Source organism: Folsomia candida, unplaced genomic scaffold (assembly GCF_002217175.1).
Source record: "Folsomia candida strain VU population unplaced genomic scaffold, ASM221717v1 Fcan01_Sc016, whole genome shotgun sequence".
Classification (NCBI taxonomy): domain Eukaryota; kingdom Metazoa; phylum Arthropoda; class Collembola; order Entomobryomorpha; family Isotomidae; genus Folsomia; species Folsomia candida.
The window spans coordinates 2701242-2723585 of NW_019091208.1; the positions used below are offsets into that span (position 1 = coordinate 2701242).

Sequence of the window (22344 nt, forward strand, 5' to 3'; positions counted from 1 at the left end):
TGTTCATGTGTACAAAAGTCCACGTCAACAAACAAAATTCTAATCAAAAACTGAACCAAGGTACATATATTTTATTAATAATTTATTAGTGTTAAAGTCACGCAGGTTTCTTGCTACATGTATAAGTTGTTTTCATAATTTTCGTTTAACTAAAGAACACTTTTTCTGATTCATAATTGTAGAACACGACAACACATTTTGATATGAATGAACGCGAGGGGTATATGTTAAGACACAACAATGATGGTAAATTATTTAGATATCCTGGATTGCCACCTTAGACCTTGTGATAGCGTTAAAACAATTTCGTGACAAATATCGACCTCGAAACAAAATATTTAGAAAAAGGTATTGAACGCCAAAATGCTGGTTGCATTTTGTTTTTACTTATTTTAGCCATGTCCTTATCCAGCTGCATGGTGTCATGTTAAAGTCCAAATTAGAAATTTAAAGTAACGTTAAAAATCAAACACAAGAGTAATAAGAACACTATATTTGCACCTAGTCCCAATTAGAAGGGTATCATATTTATTGACTCAGTTCGGTTAGGCTAAATGCCTCAATAATTTTAAGCTACATAATTTATTCATTTTCAATCTAATCCATTTTGAGATTTCCTCCGCCTCGCTCTCCTTTCCTCATTCTCGCAATCTAGTTAAAAAATACATAAATAAAAAAAAAATAAAAAGTTTACCAAATTGTAGGTAAATAAGTAACAACCAAAAAAATAATCCTACCGATTTAATCCTTTCCAGAATTTCGGGATGATTGCAGAAAAGCTCCTTAAAGTCCTCTCTATCGAGGCGATAAATGTCACAGAAGTCTTTCGCCCTTATGTTTGCATTCGTCTTCTGATTGTCATTGACAATTGAGGCCTCTCCAAAATGGTCCCCGGCCTCCATTAAGGAAATAAACTCTCCATTCGCCGTCGTCGCCAGGACCTTCCCCTCATTTATGAAATACATGGATCGACCCTCTTCACCATATGTAATTATTTTATCTTCTGGCAAATAAACCTGAAAATAGACATATTTATAGGGTCTAAATGTTACACAAGAAAAAATGCAATGGGAAAAATTCGTAAATTTCCATTAGTTTCCATTAAAAATTTTGCCTCTAAAATTTAACATTTTGAGAATTTTCTTCTCAGTGTTCGAACTGTTTGAATAATAATTAATGACACTTTTAAATCTTGTAACTAATGGAGATTTAGGGCTTTTCCCATTCAAAAATGTTCAATTGTAGCGTGACGTTTAAGGGACCATCCATAAATTACGTGAAGCAAAAATCGTTATTTTCCAGACCCTCCCTCCCCCATAAACATTTGTAACATATCATTAAAGGCATAGACCCCACTCCTGCATTACATAATTTATGGACGTCCCCTAAACCACTCCACAAAAAAATCATTGTTATTTGTTTCTCAAATATTTTCAAATTCCTACCTCAAATCGAAGTTTTTGAACAATCCTTTTCAAAAATGCGGTTGGCACTTCTCTAAAAATGGGCGCATTCTCCAACAAATGCCTACAATTAAACATGAGTACTTCATTTCTTAAGACATCATTCACACTTTGAAGAATGTCCCCCTCATGGAAGAACTTTCTCCTATATCTTTGTTCATAGTAGAGTTTCATTCTGCCCCGAAGTTTCGGCCGGATTGCGGCAAATCGCATGTAGCCCTTCGTCTCTGTCATCATTTCCATCCAAGTTTTCTCCGGAGAATCTAGAGCTTCCACGACACTGCCCAAAATGCTGATGTACGTTCCATAGAATGAGAAGCCGATTAAGGAACAGAAAATGAATACGATTATGTCCTCCGGCTCGACGGGACATTCCCCAATGCCGTAACCGTTTCCAAGCTAATAAAATATCAAAAAAAAATTTAAAAAAATTTTTAAAAAATTTAAAAAATAATAAATTATTATTTTTTAATTAAAAAAATTTAAAAAAATTATTTTTTGCTTATTGGCAAAATTTGAAGTTAAGGTCTCATTGTATGCGGGTTGTGAGTTCGGATTGTTGTGTCTCAACTTTCCCTTCTTCCATATATTCAAATAGTGATTTTGAAACCTATTCACTGCTCTCTGAGTTCTTAACAATATGAAGATTTTAAAATCGATGATTTTTAGGTTTACAAAGTTACGAGTGTAGAATTTCGATTTTTTCTTCAATGAGAAAATATCTAGTTTTTGCGCATTATGTATTTTGTATCTATTTTATATTTATTTTCTCGTAGAAGAAAAAAATCAGAATTCTACATTCTTGACTTTGTAAACTTAAAAATTATTGATTTTTACTTGCATTAAAATCATTATATTGTAGAAAATCCACGGAGATGAATAGGTTTCAAAATTGTAGTTTGAACATGTTGAAGGGAAAGTTAAGGCACAACAATTCTAACTCATTACTAGGGCTGACAAATCCGTTCCGAATTTTCAAATCCGGATTTCGGATTGTCCATTTTTCTTGGGACCCAAATCCGGATTTAAATCCGGATTTGAATTATTCATCGTTATCATTTATTTCCTTGATATTTGAACCAATAAGATAGACGTCAGATAGTAGAATTATTAATTTCAATTGCAATCTCAGCTTTTTTAGAAGTTTCAATATTTCAGAAAATTTTCTGACGATGCACGTAATTTCTGGGCATTTTTCTCAGTTCATGAACTGAAAAAATGTAGAATTTCAAAAAAGTGAGTTTGCTGTCGAATATGATAAACAGACTATATTTGGAATGAATATATTGCTAATTTTTATTAAATTCACACTTTTCGCAAAGATTTGTATCTTTACATCGTAAATAAATATGACTCTTTAAGTTCCGGAAATCCGGATTCATTACTAAATGAAATCCGGATTTCGAAGTATCCGAAATCCGAAAAATCCGGATTTTTCGAATTCGGAGTATCCGGATTTGTCAGCCCTACTCATTACCCGGATACCATACCACCTTAAGATTTACACTACAGTTACCATGTTCGAATGAGCTCGCAACGCGCAATTGATATAACAAAACCAGACCGGTTGGTCCCACATGTTTGACTTGGTGATCCAGCTCAAGGGCTTGCGATGTCCGGGAGGATTGTAGAAATCTGCAGCCAGCCACTGCAGACACGTCAACCAATGCGCCACGATTAACACGGTCAAAATGTAGTTAAGGAGTCGCGTGTAGATCTCGGTGATCTCGAAGGCACACTGGATTCTTCGAACTCCCAGAGAGACACGAAATATTCGAAGGATTTTTAGAATGCTAAGAATTCTCAGTACGTTAAAATATGTTTCATGGTTTGGTAGACTGGATACAAAGAAGTACAACGTGTCGTAAGGAATGCTGGAAAGGAGGTCGATCCAGAACCAAAATTTGACGTAATTTCTAAAGTTAAAGTTAGAAATGGTTATATTTTCAGGAGGAAATCAACTTTCTAACAATTCGATGACGCCAGCGGTCTCGTTCCGATTTTGACGACGCCACGATATTTATGTAAATTTAGAGAAATAGCTAAACACGTGTTCGAAGATTTTTCATAATGCTCAGTTGAAACGAAATTATGGTGGCATCCGTAATTTCGAGAAACTCCGGTGAAAATGGAAATTCTCGTTCACGTTTCCCGTCATAACTTCGTTTAAACCTTAGCATTATGAAAAATCCTGAAACACGTACGTGTTTACTTATTTATCTAATGCCAGAGCTGGGAGATTAGTTGATTTTTTGCTCGGATTACGGATTGGGGATTGGTCACCAAAATTTTTGGATTAGATTGGGGATTAGAATTAAGCATGGATTCGGGGATTGGATTGGTTTCGGATGAGATTACTTTACAAAATTTATTTGGATTGGGGATTTGGATTGGCCAATCTGGATTAGTATCAGGATTGGGGATTATTTTTCAATGTTATTTTGCTTAATAAATTTGTTTAACATTTTTTTATGATTTCACCCTATACAAAAGAAAGTAAAGGGAATGAAAAATTAAAAGAAAATTTGTTAAACACATTAATGTTAAATTATCATATTATTACAACTGCACATTAACCAGTTCGTCAGACAAAGAGGTTAATTTTTATGCAAAAATATAGCAGTATGGATTAACCAATTAATTTCAAGTTTCAGGATTTTTTGTAAATGTTTTGTTTTCTAATTCATTTTTAACAATGTTTTTATCATTTCACGTCAAGAAATGAAGTAAAAGACAACTATTTTAAACCAGTTTAAATCATTTTAGAGCTGCAATAACAACACATTAAGTAGTTAACCGGTTCTGTTTGTGTAAAAAATTTTAAAAAGTCAAATGCACTGGGTAATTTTAAGGGAAATTTGAAACGCGCAGGTGAAAAACAATTTAAAACTAATCCAAGATCTATGACCAATCCAGCTTGGGGATTAGCTTGGAAATTTTTGTTGGATTGGGGATTGATTTGAATGATTTTTTTTCGGGATTGGGGATTGGTGGATTATTTTCAATATTTTCAAAGCTTGGATTAGGGATTATGGATTGACTAATCCCTAATCCGGATTACCAATCCACCAATCCCTAATCTGGATTGTCCCAGCTCTGTCTAATGCTACAAAATTATCGTGGTTTCGTCAAAATCGGAGGGAGACCGCTGGCGTGATCGAATTGTAAGTACGAACTTGGCAATAGTTCTCTTTTCCAGAATAACCAGATCAGAAGTTGGGTCGGGAAATCCGGTGTAAAAATTGACAACAATGTCCAGAAAGTATGCAGTTGACTCGGTGATGCTGAAGACCATGAATAACGTGTAGTAAGGGTTGTTTGCTTGGTAGAAGGCGATTTGGAGAGGGTTCTCGATCAGTGAGAAGATAAGAATCAGGATGAAAAGAATGTCCCAGTACCATCTACGATAAGGAAAAAGAAGGTGATTATTAGTAGGCAAGACTATGATAAGGTGACCATGGGTCCCGGCTTTTCGACACCTGTCCCGGCTAGGGTGACCATATTGGTGGAGACTAAAAACCGAGATATTTTTGGCAAAATATTATGTATCATATCTACTGCTTGGTGACAAGATTATCCAAAAAATATAGTTCTTAGTCATTCAAATATCACCGAATTTTGAGAGAGAATCAGGAAATGGAATCAAGTAAACATTACCAACACATTCTTGATATTTGTGTGCTAAAATCTTCACTTTTATACAAAACGTATTTTGGCAAAAAAGTAAGATACCTAATTTAATTTTTGTCGGGGTAATCCCGGTCCCCCGAAAATATCCCGCTTTTCATAAAAGTCTTTGAAAAAAATTATGGACAATTCTTTCGTCAAACATTAATTTTCTAGATACATTTTTTTGCCAAAAATATCCCGGTTTTAGTCCGGAAAAATATGGCCACTCTAGGTAAAAAATGTTATTCAAATTCAGGTTATACCATTTACATACCTGGCAACACTGAATGGATGAATAGTCCAAGGATGGTTTTTGCAATGTTGCTCCCTCTCTTTCAACACTCTTTTCGTGTATCTCGCCCCTCTCGGGTAAATCCGCTTGTTTAACGAGGCGAGAAAGTAGCCCCGCAACACCGTAGAAAAATTCCGATTGTAAAAATTGTCCAATTCGTATTTCTCTCTCATTTTTAAATTTTATTCAAAAGTGAATCTGTACTTGCAAAAAAATTGGCACCTTAAAGTAAAATGAACAGTTCTACGTACTCTCCGTTTCTGACAATAGAATTCATAAACACTGATTTTAACGACGCCGTAGACTTAATTTAATTTCCTAATTAGCATTCTAATTAGGTTGTGAATGGACTTGAAATTTAATGAGATTCTTTTCTTTGAACTCTACTCGGTGGACCAGTTTCTATTGTTGAAAGTGCACAAATTTTTATTAAGAGGTGATTCATAAATGGGAACGTGCATACATTACGTCATCATTTTATTAAGTTGGTGGTTTTCGTCTTGCTGTCATTCCAGTGTTAAACTTCCATATTCGTTAATGTACAAATACTTTTAACGGTTTCATGTTAAAATCGCCAATTTTTGATTACATAATATATGCACGGCCCCTATTGATTACATATCCGTTCAATTTTACTACAAGAGCAAAAATTTGCACGTAATTTTATTCTTTTGCGTTCAGACTCATCGTCATGTGATGGGGACAATTACATGTGAAATGCGTACACATTAAATGTTTTAAGAATATTTAAATAATTTTAAAAAAACTACTCCGAGAAAACCAAGCTTTTGGAAACATTCGTCTTCATGTCCGTCTCGGCTCGCCTTGATTGAGCCAACTGAAATTAATTAAGCAAATTAATTAACCTAGCGTAGCACATTTTCCCAATTTTTATTCCCACTCACAATCTTAATCTTCGCCAATGTTTCTGGATGTTTGACAAAAACTTCCATGAAATCTTCCCTATCCAGACGATAAATGTCGCAGTAGTCTTTCGCAGTCACGTTGGCATTCGTTTTTTGATTGTCTAAAATTAGCGAGCCTTCTCCGAAGTAGTCCCCACCATCCAGGGTTGAAATTAGGTGTCCATCCCCCGACAAGATGTTTACCTGTCCCTCCTGAATAAAATACATGCCCTGACCATCACTCCCAATCTCTATGATGAGGTCCCCAGGTAAATACACCTGAGAAAGACAATCACATATCACTAATTATGAAAATAAAAAATACAATTAAGGGGCCATTCATAAATTATGTGACCCAAAAATCGACAACTTTTTACAAGTACTTTTTGCAGTTCTACTCCCCCCACCCCTCTGCCACACTAATGTAAACCCAAGACCACCCTCCCACTTTGTAATGCAAGTCTAATTTTCCACCAAAAAAGAAAGATTCAAAATTAAAGTTCGAACAGTTGATGCTGCTGTCATTTCTTTATTGACAAGTTTAATGGTCCGTCTTGACGGGATTAGGGTAAGTTAAATGAATCCGGGGCAATGTGAACTCCAGCGCTAAGTTCAACTGGTAACACACACACATATACCACTACCCAATTGTATAGGTAAGCATTGATTGGGATTTGATTGACCCTTTGATTCAATTTTTTGTTCTGATTAATTAAAATTTTGGACAGCAAGGACGAATTTAATTTTCTTACATCTTAATTTGCTGATTTTAGCATAATTTAGTTTGCGTGACGCATCGTGTGACTTTGACCACTCCTCCACAACCCCCTCTTGCAACTCTCAGACCCACCCTGCCCACCCACTCGCGCTACATAATTTATGAACGGCCCCTCACCTTGCCTTACCCACCTGAAAAGTAAGTTTTTGCACTATCATCTTCAAAAAGGAGTCTGGTAGATCCCTAAAAAGTGGCGCATTTTCAATCAAATGTTTGCAATTGTGCATCAATAAATCATTCCGCAAGACATCCGAGACATTTTCAAGTATCTGATTCTCATCGAAGTAATGTTTTCGGTATCGCTGTTCGTAGTAGCGGAGCATCCTTTTCTGCAGCCGGGGAGGAATGTTGCGGAATTTCATGTACTCATTAACCTCGAGAATCATCTCGTCAAACTTCTTCCCGGATGCGTTCACCCTCTGCATAATGCTCCCCATTGTTCCGATGTAGAGGCCGAAACAGGTGCAACCCAGGGCCATGCTTATCAAGGTCATGACAATGTCCTCTGGTTCGGTGGGAGTTTCTCCGCCACCGTAGCCGGATGTGACCTAGGTTTATTTATATAAGTTACTAGTGTCGAAGCCCGTCAATCGAGGGGCACACACGGCCGGTCGATTAACCCGTCACCTTAGCATTAGGGAAACTAGCCTGCTTTTTCTCTTGCCTCAAAGCAGGGTATGGGTTTTTGGGGTATTAGGGTTTTGCGAGTTTGGGGGGTTTTGGGGTGGCAAATAGGAGAAATACCCCCGGGTAGTCGGGGTTTTCAAATTATATAACGTATGATAACAGGGCTTGACAAACAATTATACAAATTACGCAGTCATTGAAATTGAATTAGTACGCAGCTTTGTTACGAAATTGAGGAAAAAACCCGATTGTTTCCAAAACTTAATATATGAGACACTGACTCAGTTTACCCCCACAAATCCGACTAACCCGACTACCATCAAAACCCAACGCATGGGTATGGGTTTTCAAAAGCAATGCCCTTACCCTGCCGTTACCCTAACATTAGCGAAGTTAGCCTCCCTTTTCTCTTGACTCATGGAGAGAAAATGAAAGGCTAAATTTTCAACTAAGCCACTCAGCAGCGACACACTCGCTTGTTTTAAGTAAGGTAGATAATAAGATCAATTACCATATTAGAGACCGTCCTCAGCACTGAATTGATATAGCACAGCCAGACCGGCTTATCCCACAACTTCGTCTTGGTTATCCAACTCATTGCCTTTCGATTCTCGGGAGGATTGAACAAGTCCGCAGACAACCAGTGGAAACAGGACATCCAGTGGATGATCGTTATTATCGTGACTAAAAGGTTAATCAGACGAATGCGAAGCTCTGAAATGTGAAACGCCTGCTCAATTCTTTTCAGACACTGGACGACTCTGATCAGTCTGAAGAATTTCAGGAGGCCGAGGAGACGGATGAACTTGAAGAACAGGTTGTGCTCAGGATGCACGTGTTCGATGGATGTCAAGATGTAGTATATCGTGTCGAACGGGATGCTGGAGAAGAAATCCACGAAGAACCAAGATCTCAGGTATTTTCTGAAAAAAACAGAACAAACAAGGGAAATTTCTAGGTGTCCGTCGAGGCTAGATTTGGTTTCTACGCAAAAGTAAGGTAAATATTCGATTTTTGAAGTCAAGTGAAAAATAATTTCTTTTGAAAAATTATTTAGGCCTTAATCATTTAATTAACCTTAAAATATGACATATTTATTTATATTGTTTAGAATCTGGAGGTTTATTAAATAAATCGTAATAGTTAAGAATTGTTGTATAAACTGATCAATCACTAACTTTTGTATTTCTTAATTATACCCTTTTCTGCCTGAGCAATGTGTACAAAAATATAACTTAAAAATACAAAGCATATGCTTTGTATTTTTATTGAACCCTTTAATTATTTTTTCCAGAAAAACTATTGCACTCTACCACAATTTGCATACTATGAAAATTTGACAGTTTCAGCTTACATATAATATGGACTAAAAAATGTACATAATTGTGGCAAATTTTGCACAATCCTACTCATTTCGTCCGGCGGTAGACGGGCTTATATGCTAGTTTTTCTTAATATTTTACCACTTACGAGAAAATGATGCTCCTTTCCAAAATGATTGTGTCGGACATGACATCTGGAACTCCGGTGCAGAAATTGAAAGCGATGTCTAAAAATGAGAGAGCGGACGTGACCGTACTTATCACCGTCACCCAGAAGTAGCCCTCCTCCTCGATGTCGTAAAAGGCAATTTGGATTGGTTTCTCGATTAGTGAAAATAGTAGAACGATCGTCAGCAGAATGTCCCAATACCATCTGGAAATAAATACGCATTTTAATTATTTTGGGTAAATGAAACTCTGTAAGCCTCATCACAATAAAGTTGGAGCATTTTCATTTAAAATTGAATTTAAAATTAAAGATCGGTCACGATGGTATCGGACTGCCCCGTAAAGGGTGCGCTAGGCGGGAACACAGCGAAATTAAATTTCGAAAAAATTATTTTTGAATAGACCGAAGTATAAGCTTTCCATCGATATATGCCAACAATTATTGAGTCATGGCTAAGACTAGAAAAACTTGGGTTGAAAGGCAAGAGTTGAAAAAAGAGTGATTGAGTTTCACAAAAATCGAACAAAGTATGATTCTAAAATCACTTGGCACTTTTTCAAGCAAGAAGGTATTCCTCATTCAAATGTCAACTCTTACATAAAAAAAGTACGAGGAATCCAATGAACTCAAATTCAAAGTCCCCACTGGTCGACCTGCAAAGCTAGCGACGACAAAAGCCAAAAATCGCATAAAAAAATCTTCAAAAATTATCCATCAACGACAATGGCTGCAGCGGAAAGTAAGGTCAAGATTTCAAAAAGCTATCTGAGCAAAATCGAAGTCCATAAACCAGGGATTATAGCCAGGGGAAAAAACCAGCACAAAATTACAAACCAACACAAAATGAAATGATTCATATATCATGCAAGAAATGGTTGAAGAAAATTCGGGGAAACGTGGTCATCATGGACGATGAGCCCTAAGTCACAGCTGACCCTTCAAATCTTCCAGGAAGGCATTTTTTCCATAGCTCCAACCCTTGTGAAGTAAAATATGAAGACAAAGTCCAACAGAAAGACTAATTCACAAAAAAATGAAGAATTTGGCAAGGCAAGTCTAGAATTGGTCATGTTTCCGATCCCGTCATTTTGGAGGGTACTGTAAACCAGGGGGTTTATCTTAAATCATGCATTAAAGGGGGATTGAAATCGTTTATTACCAAAGATCATAAAAAAATAAAGTTTTCTCTTGGCCTGACCTCGCAAGGTCCCATGACGCCAAAAAGGTCACTTAGTATTTTCATCTGAAAAAAATTGAATTTGTGCCAAAAAATGAAAACCCACCATATTTTCCTCCATTGCGACCAGTTGAGAAATTCTGAGGGCTGACTAAGTCCAAATATTCTAAGCTTTCAGAAACCCCAGACATCTTACGAAAATTTAAGAACAGATGGAAGAAAATCAGCTTGAAAGTAGGTGCAGTCTATGGGCGCAATTTGACGCGAAATCGGAAGAAGAAAATGCAATCTGTAGCAGACAGCGGAATTGAATCATTAAAATTTTAACTGTATGGCAATCCAAACCCTTTGGTAGTAAACATATGCAACTTTTTTGAAATTGCATTAACTGTGTAAAAAGTTCTGAGCATTTTATTTCGTCAGTCCGATACCATCGTGACCGATCTTTAATGCGAGTCATTCAAGCTAGGTTTCCTCGTGTTTTATGCTTCACAATACATGCCAAAGCTATGTCTGAAATTATCCTCGTGAGTTTTCTCGTAAACAAAACCTCAAACATTTCCAACATTAAAGCTAAGACTTTTTTCTCCTTTACAATTTTCCCAAAAAATTACCGTGTGACTTGCTACCACAAAAATTTGCCAGGTTACATTAATGCATACGCAAAATAGTAATATTTTATTTTGAGTTTTTGTAGCAGTAATTTTTCGGTATTTTTTTGTAAAAATAATAAATTCCAAAAAACCTTATTTTTTTATAGTTTTTTACAAAAAACTTCACCAGGAGGCTAAGCTCCGACTTAACTTTAGCATGCAAGTATTGTGAAGCATGTGTTGTCCGGAGTGTAGACGTCAAAAATTGCATTTTCATAAGAAAAGCACAGATACATACCTGAAACAACTATAAGGATGAATAGTTCTCGGATATTTTTCCATCTGCCGCTGCCTCTCTTTAAAAACGGCTTGCCCATATCGCACCGCTGCCCCGTTTATTCTCGGATTTATCGAAATTAGGAAAAGATTTCTCAAATTCCGTCTCAACTTTTGAAACCAACTACTCCTCGCACTGCGTTCCATATCGGATAAAATCGTTTCTAAAGACATTCTCCACCCCCACTCTACTCTAAAAACATGAGAGATGATTAAGCGAGTAGTCAGACGCAGAACTAATGACTGTGCTATACAGTTTTAGGATTACTTAATTAGTCAGAATTTTAATTGCATTCTTAACCCAAGTTAATGGATTACCTTCGTCACCTGGGGCCATCCGTATATTACGTCATCAAAAATTCTCCATTTTAGCAACCACCAAACATTAAAGGATATGTGGAATTTTAACATGGGAAAGATATCAAGACCTACAAAAATCACCCACCAACTAAAATCATGACGTAATTTATGCACGTTCCCTGTTATAAAAATAATATATTCCCGGCATTGTTTAACCATTGTTTTCCTGCTTTCTGCGTATGTATGTACCAATGCAATACACTGTTCAATTAGCATTTCAATTGCGTGTAAGAAATTTAAATGCTTTACAAAGCGTAAAGAATTATTCTAATGTGAAAATTACGTCCGTGGGTTAAACACGGTTTTATACATTTATTTAATAGATTTCGCTTAAATGAAGCTTAATTTATTTCTAAAGGTTGAGAAGAACAATGCCGATACTGGACTGACTAAAGGATACAACCTGAGCTGAGACGGTTTTTCATGGAAAAAGGAGCATTCCTTTGTTTCCGTATTGAAATGCAAATGATGGCTACAGGACAAAGAGAGACACACGGATTTTGATGTGCTGCAAGTTAGCCGTGGCCGAGATGCAATTTAGCCGTAGCCGTGGCCGATGCAAGTTAGCCGTGGCCGTGGCCGAGATGCAAGACAGCCGTGGCCGTGGCCGAGCCGAACAATTTCAAATCACCCCAAAAATTTCATTTTATCCCAAAAATTTCACTTTACCCCAAAAATTTCATCTTACCCCAAAAATTTCACTTTACCCCAAAAATTTCATTTTACCCCAAAAATTTCACTTTACCCCAGAAATTGAACTTTACCCCAAAAATTTCATCTTACCCCAAAAATTTCACTTTACCCCAAAAATTTCATTTTACCCCAAAAATTTCACTTTACCCCAGAAATTGAACTTTACCCCAAAAATTTCATCTTACCCCAAAAATTAATTTACTTATCGCGGGATAGTTAAATTACTTAACATTCTTTTAAAGTAAAAACAAATCATTGAAAACCAAGTTATAGAGGTTAATTTGCGATATCGCCGTACTTATTCTAAAAACATCTAACAATGCGATGGTGTGAAGTGTAACCCTCCGATTTGGTTGCTATTTCGAAATTATGTGGTCCAAGTCAATATAACCAACGTTTCTTCAGGCAGTTTGTGCGATGGTCAGAATTTGTCAAAATATTTGAGGTCAAAGTTGGAAAACGGGCGATTTTTACCAGGCGGAGGGAGCAAACTCAACTTCCATTCTCTTCCCGTCCTAAAAATCGTATATTTTCTAACTTTGACCTCAAATAGTTTGATAAATTTTAACCATCGCACAAACTGCCTGAAGAAACATTGATTGTATTGACACGGATCACATAATTTCAAGATAAATCGGAGGGTTACACTTCACACCATCGCATTGTAAGTGCAGTCAACGCTTAATTTTACAACCAGCTAACTGCACAATAAAAACTAGTAAAAAGAGATAACTGAAATTATAAAATTATAACGAGTTAGCAATTTATGAAAATGGTACTGCAACCTGAAATATGAATATTTGGGCCCATGAGGCTAGTTCCGATAGAATATTCGAAGTCTTAAAGCCACCCCCTCGGTGGGCGTGGTCCTCGGCGCCTATATTAAACTAAACAAAATATGGCATGCAAGGTATCTTTTTTCTCAGCCAGATGAGGCAATCCATGCAGAATATTCGAAATGTAAAATAGCTCTCAGAGGGTGTGGTCCGTGCCACCGATTCAATGAATAAAACAAAAAATGTTTTTGTACATGTTTGTGTTACGTCTAGTAGGTGGTCCACACTCATTCTTTGGAATTCTAAAACAACACCCTCTGTTAGTGTGCTGTGGCTGAAGTTAAACCTTAATAGGATTAGCCCTAGATATAAGAAATATCATAATGCAAAGTTAAAAATGGTAAAACGATTTAAGTGGACGTCAAAAATAGTGGTGTGGTAATTTTTTATGCAAAATCAAACTGTAAATGGAAATACAAATGCATATTTAAGCAAGTTTATTGTACTTTGATTGAAATCCCAGTCATATCTATGTAATACATAAACCAATTGTTTCGAGGTTGTGATTTAGTTAAATGACATTGAAAAGTTCCATTAAGCCTGCCTAGGCAAATTAATGTAGAAATCATGAAATTGTTGCGGAGTCACTTGTAGAAGATCCTGAAGGTCGTTATATTTCCGCTTGGGAATTTTTAACCTCGATCCGTACAGCGCAGGGAAAATAATCTCCGCAAGAAGTTTTGGGTGTCTTGGCAGGTTTGCTCAATCCGATCGATAGTAAAGCTTATATTCAATGGTCCCGGCTGGGTTGTACTTGAGTTGCCGGATGTCCGTTACAATGGATCCCCCGATTTTGACCCAGGTCATATGCTAGAATACCGCTGCATCTCGTTGCAAGAATAGTCACTAAAATATTCGGGGTTAAAATATACTACGTCGTATGGAGATGGTTTTGTCCTTGCTTCGACGCAAACTCGAATGTAGTCAGCTGGTAAATAAATTAGCTCTTTCTTCAAGTTGCATTCGATGGCACTGTGGACCGAATGGACCTCCATTTGCGTGTGACCCAAAGAACTCTTTTCAAAGAACTCTTGAGTAATAGTCTTATTATTTTTAATTGCGTGATCCAATAATGCAGTCGACATCATAGCATTCCTGTTTTGGTTGGTACATCCATCGCTATAAATGACGATTGGGAGGTCATCGGTAAATTTCTCTTCTATGTATTTAACTAGGCACGTGGCGAAAACTGACCAATTCTCCTTCTGACTCGTCCCACAGGTACACAATGGGGCCGCCTTATGGTAGGAAATGGAATAAATTATTTTATGACTTTTTTTGAGCTATTTATGCATATGAGGTAGTTTGGGGACGGATGACACAAATTATATAACTGTAGTACAACCACACCCCCTGGGGGAGGAGTTATCTCCATTTGAGGGGGTGTGGCTTTGAAAACTATTGCATTCGATAGATCTTTGAAAGATAACCCAAATTCATATAAGTTACACCAACGTACGACGCTCCAGAGCAAAGTTATCGGCCTCTAAACACAGAAATTTTGCATTCTGCGCCCAGTTTGCGACCCTGTGGCGCAGTGCGCGACATGATTTATGGTTTCGTAGATATCTCAAACGACGCTATCCATGTTGGGGTGTCACCTCCAGCAAGATATTTGATGATGGCACGTCTCGTTTGGCCGCAGGAATTTTTTGAAAATCGTCAAAAATATAGCCGAAATAGCCTAAATCTGCACACTAAAAAATATTTCGTTGTACTTATTAACGAAAATTCGAAAGTTAACAATTTTTCTGCTGGACCTCATCGTCAAGTCTCTCACCGTTCAGCCATATACCGGGCTTTATTCGGTTTAATGCTAGCAGCAGGGAAGGAATACACATTACGATTGTTAAATAAATTATCACAAATATTTTTTAGTGTGCAGATTTAGGCAATTTCGGCTATACTTTTGACAATTTTCAAAAAATTCCTGCGGCCAAACGAGACGTGCCATCATCAAATCTCTTGCTGGAGGTGACACCCCAACATGGATAGCGTCGTTTGAGATAAAAGTTTTAAAAATTATGTAACTATGTTCCAGTCCAATTCAGCACCACTGATGAAAAAATTTGGGACCTCAATTGCTTTCTCGGTTTATTCTGCAACTGGAGTTGCCACTTCAACTCAGCTTGACTCGGCATAGCCGGCTGGCTTCTTCTCCTCGCGCTTACACACATACATAAACTTATTTACTTCACTTGTATTTATCTTATTTGTACTTCAACTATTAACTAAATTATCATAATATTTCGTGGTTCATAATATCAAAAATTTAAGAATGGGTCGAATATTGACAACTTAATGTAAACTCAAGTGTTTTATTTTCATTGCCATTCATAAATGTTTGAAAATTTCGTAGGTTTTTAAATGTGTAAATTTACTAAATTAATTTTATTAAACTATTTAGTGCTTTAATAGGTATTTATTTTTAACTGTTGCAAATTGAATATAACTGAGTTTCTATTTGCATTTGCGGAACTAAACTTATAAGTTGCTTCTTTCTGCTTGCTAGCATCCTTCCTTGCAATCTCACCTATGTATATGTTTGTTTGTAGATGAAATTTATGTGTATGAAAAGTAACTGATTGGTTGAAGTTAAAAAGTGAATTTATTTTACACTTGAAAATGTATTTATAAAAATAGGGAAAATAAGAATTAATGTGTTGTGGACTGCTTGGTCCCGTTTGAAACGTAACTTGGGCTGCTTCGTCCCGTTCTCGTTCAGATGAGTCTGTACATTTGCTGCTCGTCAAATTACAACTAACTTCGAAATTATCCCAACACCAGCAAAGAGGACATAATTACGTAAAATGGAAAGTGCATAAGATTGCAGTGTTGGACAACAAAGATTATAATCCCAAGAAATGGAAAGCTGCATTTTAATGCATAATAATGTATGTACAATTCGAGAAAGTGCATTATTGCATTGAAAGAGTAATGCAACATCATGCATCAGAAAGAGTTGCAATAATATTGCATGGTTTACATAATGCAGAGTGAAGACGTACCTGCAACTATGTATCAGCAAAAAACTGGTTTTAGTGAGTGGCATGAGAGTCCGAAAGTTAGCTGTGTTATGTTTAACACACAAAGTATGCAACTATTCCTCTCACAATGCGAGGAAGAGATTGCAGAGTGATTTAAAGCAATTTCTAATTTCTAATAATAATAAAAAAGCAGCAATTTAATATGCATGATTAATATGCTACCCAACAGTATAAGTTCTTCATAATCTAGTGGAGATCTGCAGAGTCTTAGAGAGAAGCTGTACCTGATCTTTTTCTGGAATTGGTAATCCGTCATCTTGGACTGCTGTTTGTCTTCGTTACTTGCTCAAATTTTCTTGTTACTAGGCTGCCTTGTTGATTGAGATTTCCTCTACTAAATGGCATTCCAGGAGTTCAAAGGGTTACTTGATATTGGTTAAGTTTCCACCAATCTCCTCTTCAAGAGAAAGCCCATTAAATTCTCTCCAAAATAAGCCAACTAGTTTTCAAAATTTCCTCCTTTCGAAGCGACACTAGCCCAAAGTCTTGGCGTCCGCGTCTCACCCGCAGTACGCACTCGATCCAGGAGATAATGGTCCTAGTTATAGACAATGGATTTTTTTCGGGTTTCAAACCTTTACAAATTTTAGCAGATGCATCTGGCTCCAGTTTGGAAGATATGACATAGTCCAGAAGGTCGAGGTTCAGTGACAGTGAAGTGACAGTTTTTTTTCTTGATATGAAATCGAGTCAAGAACTTTCGATTCCAGCCAGCTCTTTACTATTTTGCCCTAATGACCAGGGCCTGAACCCTACTTGAATGTCTAGTGCATATTTTTGAATTGGAGGTGGTTCAGGGGTTCCACAATTCGCTCGAGAGCTTCAACAAATATTTTTTGCCGCTATGGTTCACCTCCAGAGGAAGAAAAATCATATTTACAACCAAATCCAACTTATGCCAAATAAAAAAATCACAGAAGCAGGATTGTAAATCCAATCAACGTTTTTGAAATTTTTATGAATAGTCTGGACTGGGGGAGTATGAACGCGGTCCTTTTGCTATTTTATTTGGCCTCAATCACAAAAGTGTGGCTGGCTGATTAAAGCTGAGCAATTCTGTTTTTCAAGCGCGTACCGCATGATTTGCGCCCTGGTTCTAATGGGTCTGTTTTTGCTTGGCGTGTAGCTAGGAAGTTTTTCTCCTTATGTCGTGAAGATATAAGGCCAAGGTTCAGTTTAAGGGCTTGGGACTTACTTCTACTTGATCGGTTCATTTGTGAGGGAATTTTTCTTTGGGTCCGGCATGGATTCGGACGAATTCAGTTTTCCGCGTGGTCATGAATTTTGGTGCCCTCTCTTGCCATTGCTTGTTTTTAGGTTATCAACACTGTCAGTGTCAGTGTATCATTTTATGGTACGGTTGACCACCTTGCGTTCAATTCCGATTTCTATTAAGCAATTCAAAAATGACGAATTTTTTGCTTACCAAAATGTTGCTCAAAAATCCCAACATGTTTTTGCCGTTGCCGAACTGCCATTTTGCCACATTGGGTTACAAAAAACTTAGTACAACTCTCTTTAGTAGCTCCAACTAACTTTATCTTCAAGCGAATTGCATTGCACATAACACATGGAACTACTATGTAAGGTGTAAATATAACCATAGTTTTTACCTGACCTTAGAAAACGGGTAAAATTTAATGAGCCTTGAGATTATCTTAAATCGTCCGGTGAAAATGTCTTAATTTGTCAGGAGTTTAATATTTTAAAATTCAGAAATGTCTTAATATAATATATAACCGGTAATAAATTTTAACATTTTTTAGTTGAAACGTAGAAACAGATATATTTATAAACCACAAATAACTCAATGATTAAAAACACGCAAGTATGCCCTTATTTCAACTCGAAAAAGTGAGAAAACAACACAACTCAGTCATTTCCTAACCGATTTTGATTAGGTTAATATCATATTTTTGGAGTCTAATCCAGGGTGTCTTGTTGCGCTACCCATTCGGTTGATACAAATTCTATAAAAATCTCCAACCAGTGGCATTGGTTTACATGACAAATCTATGTGCAGCGTTAATTTATCGCTCAAAATTTTAATTTATAGTCAGGTCATAGCTCACTTCTAGATTTTATAAGATGACCCGTACCAACCACTACTTGCATCTATCCGTTCCCTTAATCTAGCATGCAATATTTTCGCTTTTTTAACCAATTTCAAAAACCAGCATGGGTTACCCTGCTGGGTCCTCTAATCAAAATATCCTTTTAGGGGTTAGTTCATATCCAAAGAGCCCTGAAGTTGTTGCCTGTTGTTGGGTCAGATGACAAAATTATTTTGAACAATAGTAACAAATTGATAAAAAATCTCTAAAAAGGCTCTAGTCAGAGGCTACAGACTAAAAAGGCTCATTAAGACACTTTGAAGGCTACCTTTTCCTAAATTCCCGATAAATTACGACATTTTTATCTGATGATTTAAGATAATCTCAGGGCCCATTAATAGCCACCACTTAGAAAAATGAAATTTTTTGGGGTAAGGTGAAATTTGTGGGGTAAAGTAAATTTTTTGGGGTAAAGTGAAATTTTTGGGGTAAAATGAAATTTTTGGGCTAAAATGAAATTGTTGGGCTAAAATGAAATTTTTGGGGTAAAATGAAATTTTGGGGGTAAAGTGAAATTTTTGGGGTAAAATGAAATTTTTGGTGTGAAGTGAAATTTTTGGGAAAGGATGAAATTTTTGGGGTACTGTGAAATTTTTGGGGTAGGATGAACTTTTTGGGGTAAAGTGAAATTTTTGGGGTAAAATGAAATTTTTGGGGTAAAATGAAATTTTTGGGGTAAAATGAAATTTTTGGGGTAAAGTTCAATTTTTGGGGTAAAGTGAAATTTTTGGCGTAAAGTGAAATTTTTGGGGTAAAATGAAATTTTTGGGGTAAAATGAAATTTTTGGGGTAAAATGAAATTTTTGGGGTAAAGTTCAATTTTTGGGGTAAAGTGAAATTTTTGGCGTAAAGTGAAATTTTTGGACCTTGACAGCTGACCTGACCTTGTCAGCAGTTGGGTTACCCGTGTCCGGCGCTTCACCAAAGCCTTCGTCTTTCAGTATGAAATCTGCAATATAAAATTATTTGCAAACGGATCGAATTTTCAATCATGTATTTTAATCAATTTTGTGGACATACTTATTACGGCATCTCTGCGAACACTATCAATTTCCGGGAGCGTCTCCCGTCCGCGATTAGCATTGGATTGCTTCCCAAACAATGAGTGGTTGGATAGCTCCTCAGCAGAGAATAGCTGTCTAAAAAGATTTCTTGCAAGTATCGTAGGTTTTGGTGAGATCACTCTCATAGACGCCAGCACAGAAGACTCGATCCTTACACCTGATCCATCGAAAAGCTCGATGTTCTGTATATATTTATAAAAATACGGAGGATAATATATTTATACAAGCTTATTTAGAGATCTAGAATGATAAAACATCGCTTACATTATCACTTTGATCAAATTTGCGCTTCAATTCTCTGTATTTCTGCTTCAGCCATTTGTGCTTCTCCTTCAAGGACTGGTACTTTTCTGTTGCAAATTATGTTGCAAATATTAAAAATAATAAAAACGTTTAAGTTATGACTAAATCACCCTCAAAGTTTGTCGTTCCTTCGCCCAAGTTCCGACCTTCTTTCTCGTCAACGATACTAGGTGTTTGTACGGACGAATTTGTGTCAGGATTTAGGTCAATAATTTGGTCCGATTCTAGAGAGTCAAGAACGACTTGGATGGCATCTGCTCGTTCTCGACCGGCTACTAATCGGGCTTGCTTCCCTAAGGAAGAAATAGACACTTAATTAAGGTTCAATGGTGATTAGAAACTCAAGTGCAAGACGTGTTACCCTTTTTCTTCACGGGCATTTCAAGAATTTCATGACTTCGCTTATTTGTCGAAATGTCTCCAACTTTTGTTGTTTCGCCGTAGAAGTCTGCCCGTTCCCAGAGATGCTTTTCATCGTCCCCTATGATTAATTAAATGAAGCGGTGTAATGAATGATTTCATTTGACACGATAATTAAAGTTGTACAATAAATTGATAAAACTCACCTGTTTCCAAAATTACGGCAGGGAAAATTTTACCTTTTTTCCAAATTATACGCACAATTTGGTTTATTAGAGACTTCGCATTTTGCCGAATAGCTCCATCCTCAATACTTTCCGCCGGAACTACCGAATATTCTTTTGGAACTTTTTGTGACACCCACTCTACCAATAGGAAGGTCATTTCTAATTTCGACAGAAATTTGAAGTTATCTGTTAGTTAATTTTGGCAACTCAAAAAAATAGACGGAGTGAAGGAGCCAGCTAAATAAGAACACGATGTTGTGGCTTGGGTATACCGCGCTGTCGTCATTCCACACTTACCCCGTTCACGGAAGAAATATTCAAAATTTGCTTTATTGAAAACAAATATGCTGAAATGTCAAGCAGAAAATCTTACAAAAAATATTTCTCGTGCTCGGGAAGTGCAGCCTTATCAAATATTCCTCAACGAACAAGACACAGGAAGAGGACTGCTAGGGTACTTAATTTTTCAATGAATAACTGTAAATACAATTTCTTTAATTTGTAAAATATTTTCATTTTTACAGGCTTATTTGAATACTGTACGGGAAAACAATAGCCCTCCTGAATTTGAAATTCCACCGGAGGTGGACTTTGGAAACGAGTCGTCTGACGCAAATGAGGATGACTCCGATTCCAGTGATTTATTCAGCGAACATGAAGTGAGCTTTAATTTACAATTAGAAAGTTTTCTTTTATTATAATATGCTGGCATGCAAATAATTATTACTTGCAGGTCGAAGTTGAAGAACTGTACACAGGAGCACGAATATCTCGGAAAGAAAGCAATCTCTTAATTCTGGGTTACTCAATTCGACATAAAATTACCAAGACAGCACTGTCAGACTTGCTAAACTTAATCAATTACCATGTTCCTCATGGCGTTACTATTCCAACGTCCACATATTTGTTTGATAAAGAGGTCGGAGGAGATTACAGCCGAATTCAAAAGGTAGCTTACTGCAAAGACTGCAAAGTTGAAATAAAGGAGGACGATTCTAAATGTGGCAAATGTCAAGTTCCGACTACTTTCTCGACGTGTTTGACAAGGGGTAACTTTTTCGTTTCCTTTGACATCAAAAAGTCCCTACAAGATTTACTACAGATTCAAGCCATACAGAAATCTTTGGCAGAAAATTTGACTAGAAGACAGATGGGTGCGGTGTCCGAAATACGAGATATCATAGATGGCGATATGTACCACAGGCTCGGTTTGAAGGACAACGACATAAGTTGCTGCATCAATACGGATGGCGTCTCCATATTCAATAGCTCAAAACACAGCATTTGGCCTCTACTAATATCCATTAACGAGCTGGGTTATCAACTGCGAAGAAAATTCACAATACTTGCTGGTTTGTGGTTTGGAGATGAAAACCAAATTTCGATATTTTTCTTGCACCCTTTATCCAACAAGCAATCGAATTATCAAGAAATGGCGTAAATTGGATGTTCAAAGATGTGAAAAGATACAGTCGTGTATACTTACTCCCTTACTGGCAGCCGATTCGGTAGCTCGGTGTCAACTGCAAGGAATCAATCAATTCAACGGGGAACATAGCTGCCCATGGTGTCTTGTAGGGTTGCCGCGGGTAACGGGTCGGGTACCCGTTACCCGCATACCCGCACGATTCTTGCGGGTACCCGCTATATGCGGGTATCTGAAGCTACCCGCACGGGTAACGGGTAGTTCAGTTTTTATTTAATTTTCTTCCTAACTCAGTTTAAATGGAAAGTTAACAGCTCATCAGGCCGTTTACCAACAAAAGCATCAATTTATTGTTTATTTACTTCAGACTATGTCATTTGCTAGCAACAATCGTTTATTGCGAGCGTTTTTTTAGAAACTGGAGAAGTCTTCGACAGTCTAACGACAAAGATACTTTTCTCTAAGAAATCGCTATACAGGAATTCTCTAGTTACACATCAAGAAATAAGTCAAAAATTACAACACATGTTGCATATCCTTCCGTTAAATGCCGGTCCACGAGAAAAATTTTGGGGGGAAAGTT

The 22344-nt window shown here is 36.9% G+C and overlaps 4 protein-coding genes across 6 annotated transcripts; 1 reads left to right on the forward strand and 3 right to left on the reverse strand.

Moving 5' to 3' along the window:
• Positions 1–494: 494 nt before the first annotated feature.
• Positions 495–5674, reverse strand: LOC110856528 (potassium/sodium hyperpolarization-activated cyclic nucleotide-gated channel 1). Its single transcript, XM_022105012.2, has 6 exons — positions 5407–5674; positions 4640–4864; positions 2980–3379; positions 1446–1862; positions 738–1016; positions 495–651 (listed from the first exon to the last, which is right to left on the reverse strand). The coding sequence occupies exons 1-6, from the start codon at positions 5595–5597 to the stop codon at positions 598–600; spliced, it is 1566 nt and encodes a 521-aa protein (XP_021960704.1). The 5' UTR covers positions 5598–5674; the 3' UTR covers positions 495–597.
• Positions 5675–6047: 373 nt separating this feature from the next.
• LOC110856631 (potassium/sodium hyperpolarization-activated cyclic nucleotide-gated channel 1) lies at positions 6048–12354 on the reverse strand. Its single transcript, XM_022105121.2, has 6 exons — positions 11294–12354; positions 9205–9429; positions 8246–8657; positions 7239–7655; positions 6330–6608; positions 6048–6262 (listed from the first exon to the last, which is right to left on the reverse strand). Exons 1-6 carry the CDS (start codon positions 11503–11505, stop codon positions 6191–6193), a joined length of 1617 nt encoding a protein of 538 aa, XP_021960813.2. The 5' UTR covers positions 11506–12354; the 3' UTR covers positions 6048–6190.
• Positions 12355–19265: 6911 nt separating this feature from the next.
• Positions 19266–20726, reverse strand: LOC118437755. Of its 3 annotated transcripts, none has more exons than XR_004836318.1 (4): positions 20315–20726; positions 20110–20229; positions 19402–20041; positions 19266–19330 (listed from the first exon to the last, which is right to left on the reverse strand). XR_004836318.1 is itself a non-coding variant. In XM_035857083.1 (3 exons), the coding sequence occupies exons 1-3, from the start codon at positions 20490–20492 to the stop codon at positions 19839–19841; spliced, it is 501 nt and encodes a 166-aa protein (XP_035712976.1). In that variant the 5' UTR covers positions 20493–20726; the 3' UTR covers positions 19273–19838. The 3 variants fall into 3 exon arrangements, 1 of the variants encoding a protein (XP_035712976.1); XR_004836317.1 differs by having other exon boundaries at positions 19273–19627; positions 19710–20041; XM_035857083.1 differs by having other exon boundaries at positions 19273–20041.
• LOC118437754 lies at positions 20673–21907 on the forward strand. Its single transcript, XM_035857082.1, has 3 exons — positions 20673–20789; positions 20860–20994; positions 21069–21907. Exons 1-3 carry the CDS (start codon positions 20688–20690, stop codon positions 21774–21776), a joined length of 945 nt encoding a protein of 314 aa, XP_035712975.1. The 5' UTR covers positions 20673–20687; the 3' UTR covers positions 21777–21907.
• Positions 21908–22344: the final 437 nt, after the last annotated feature.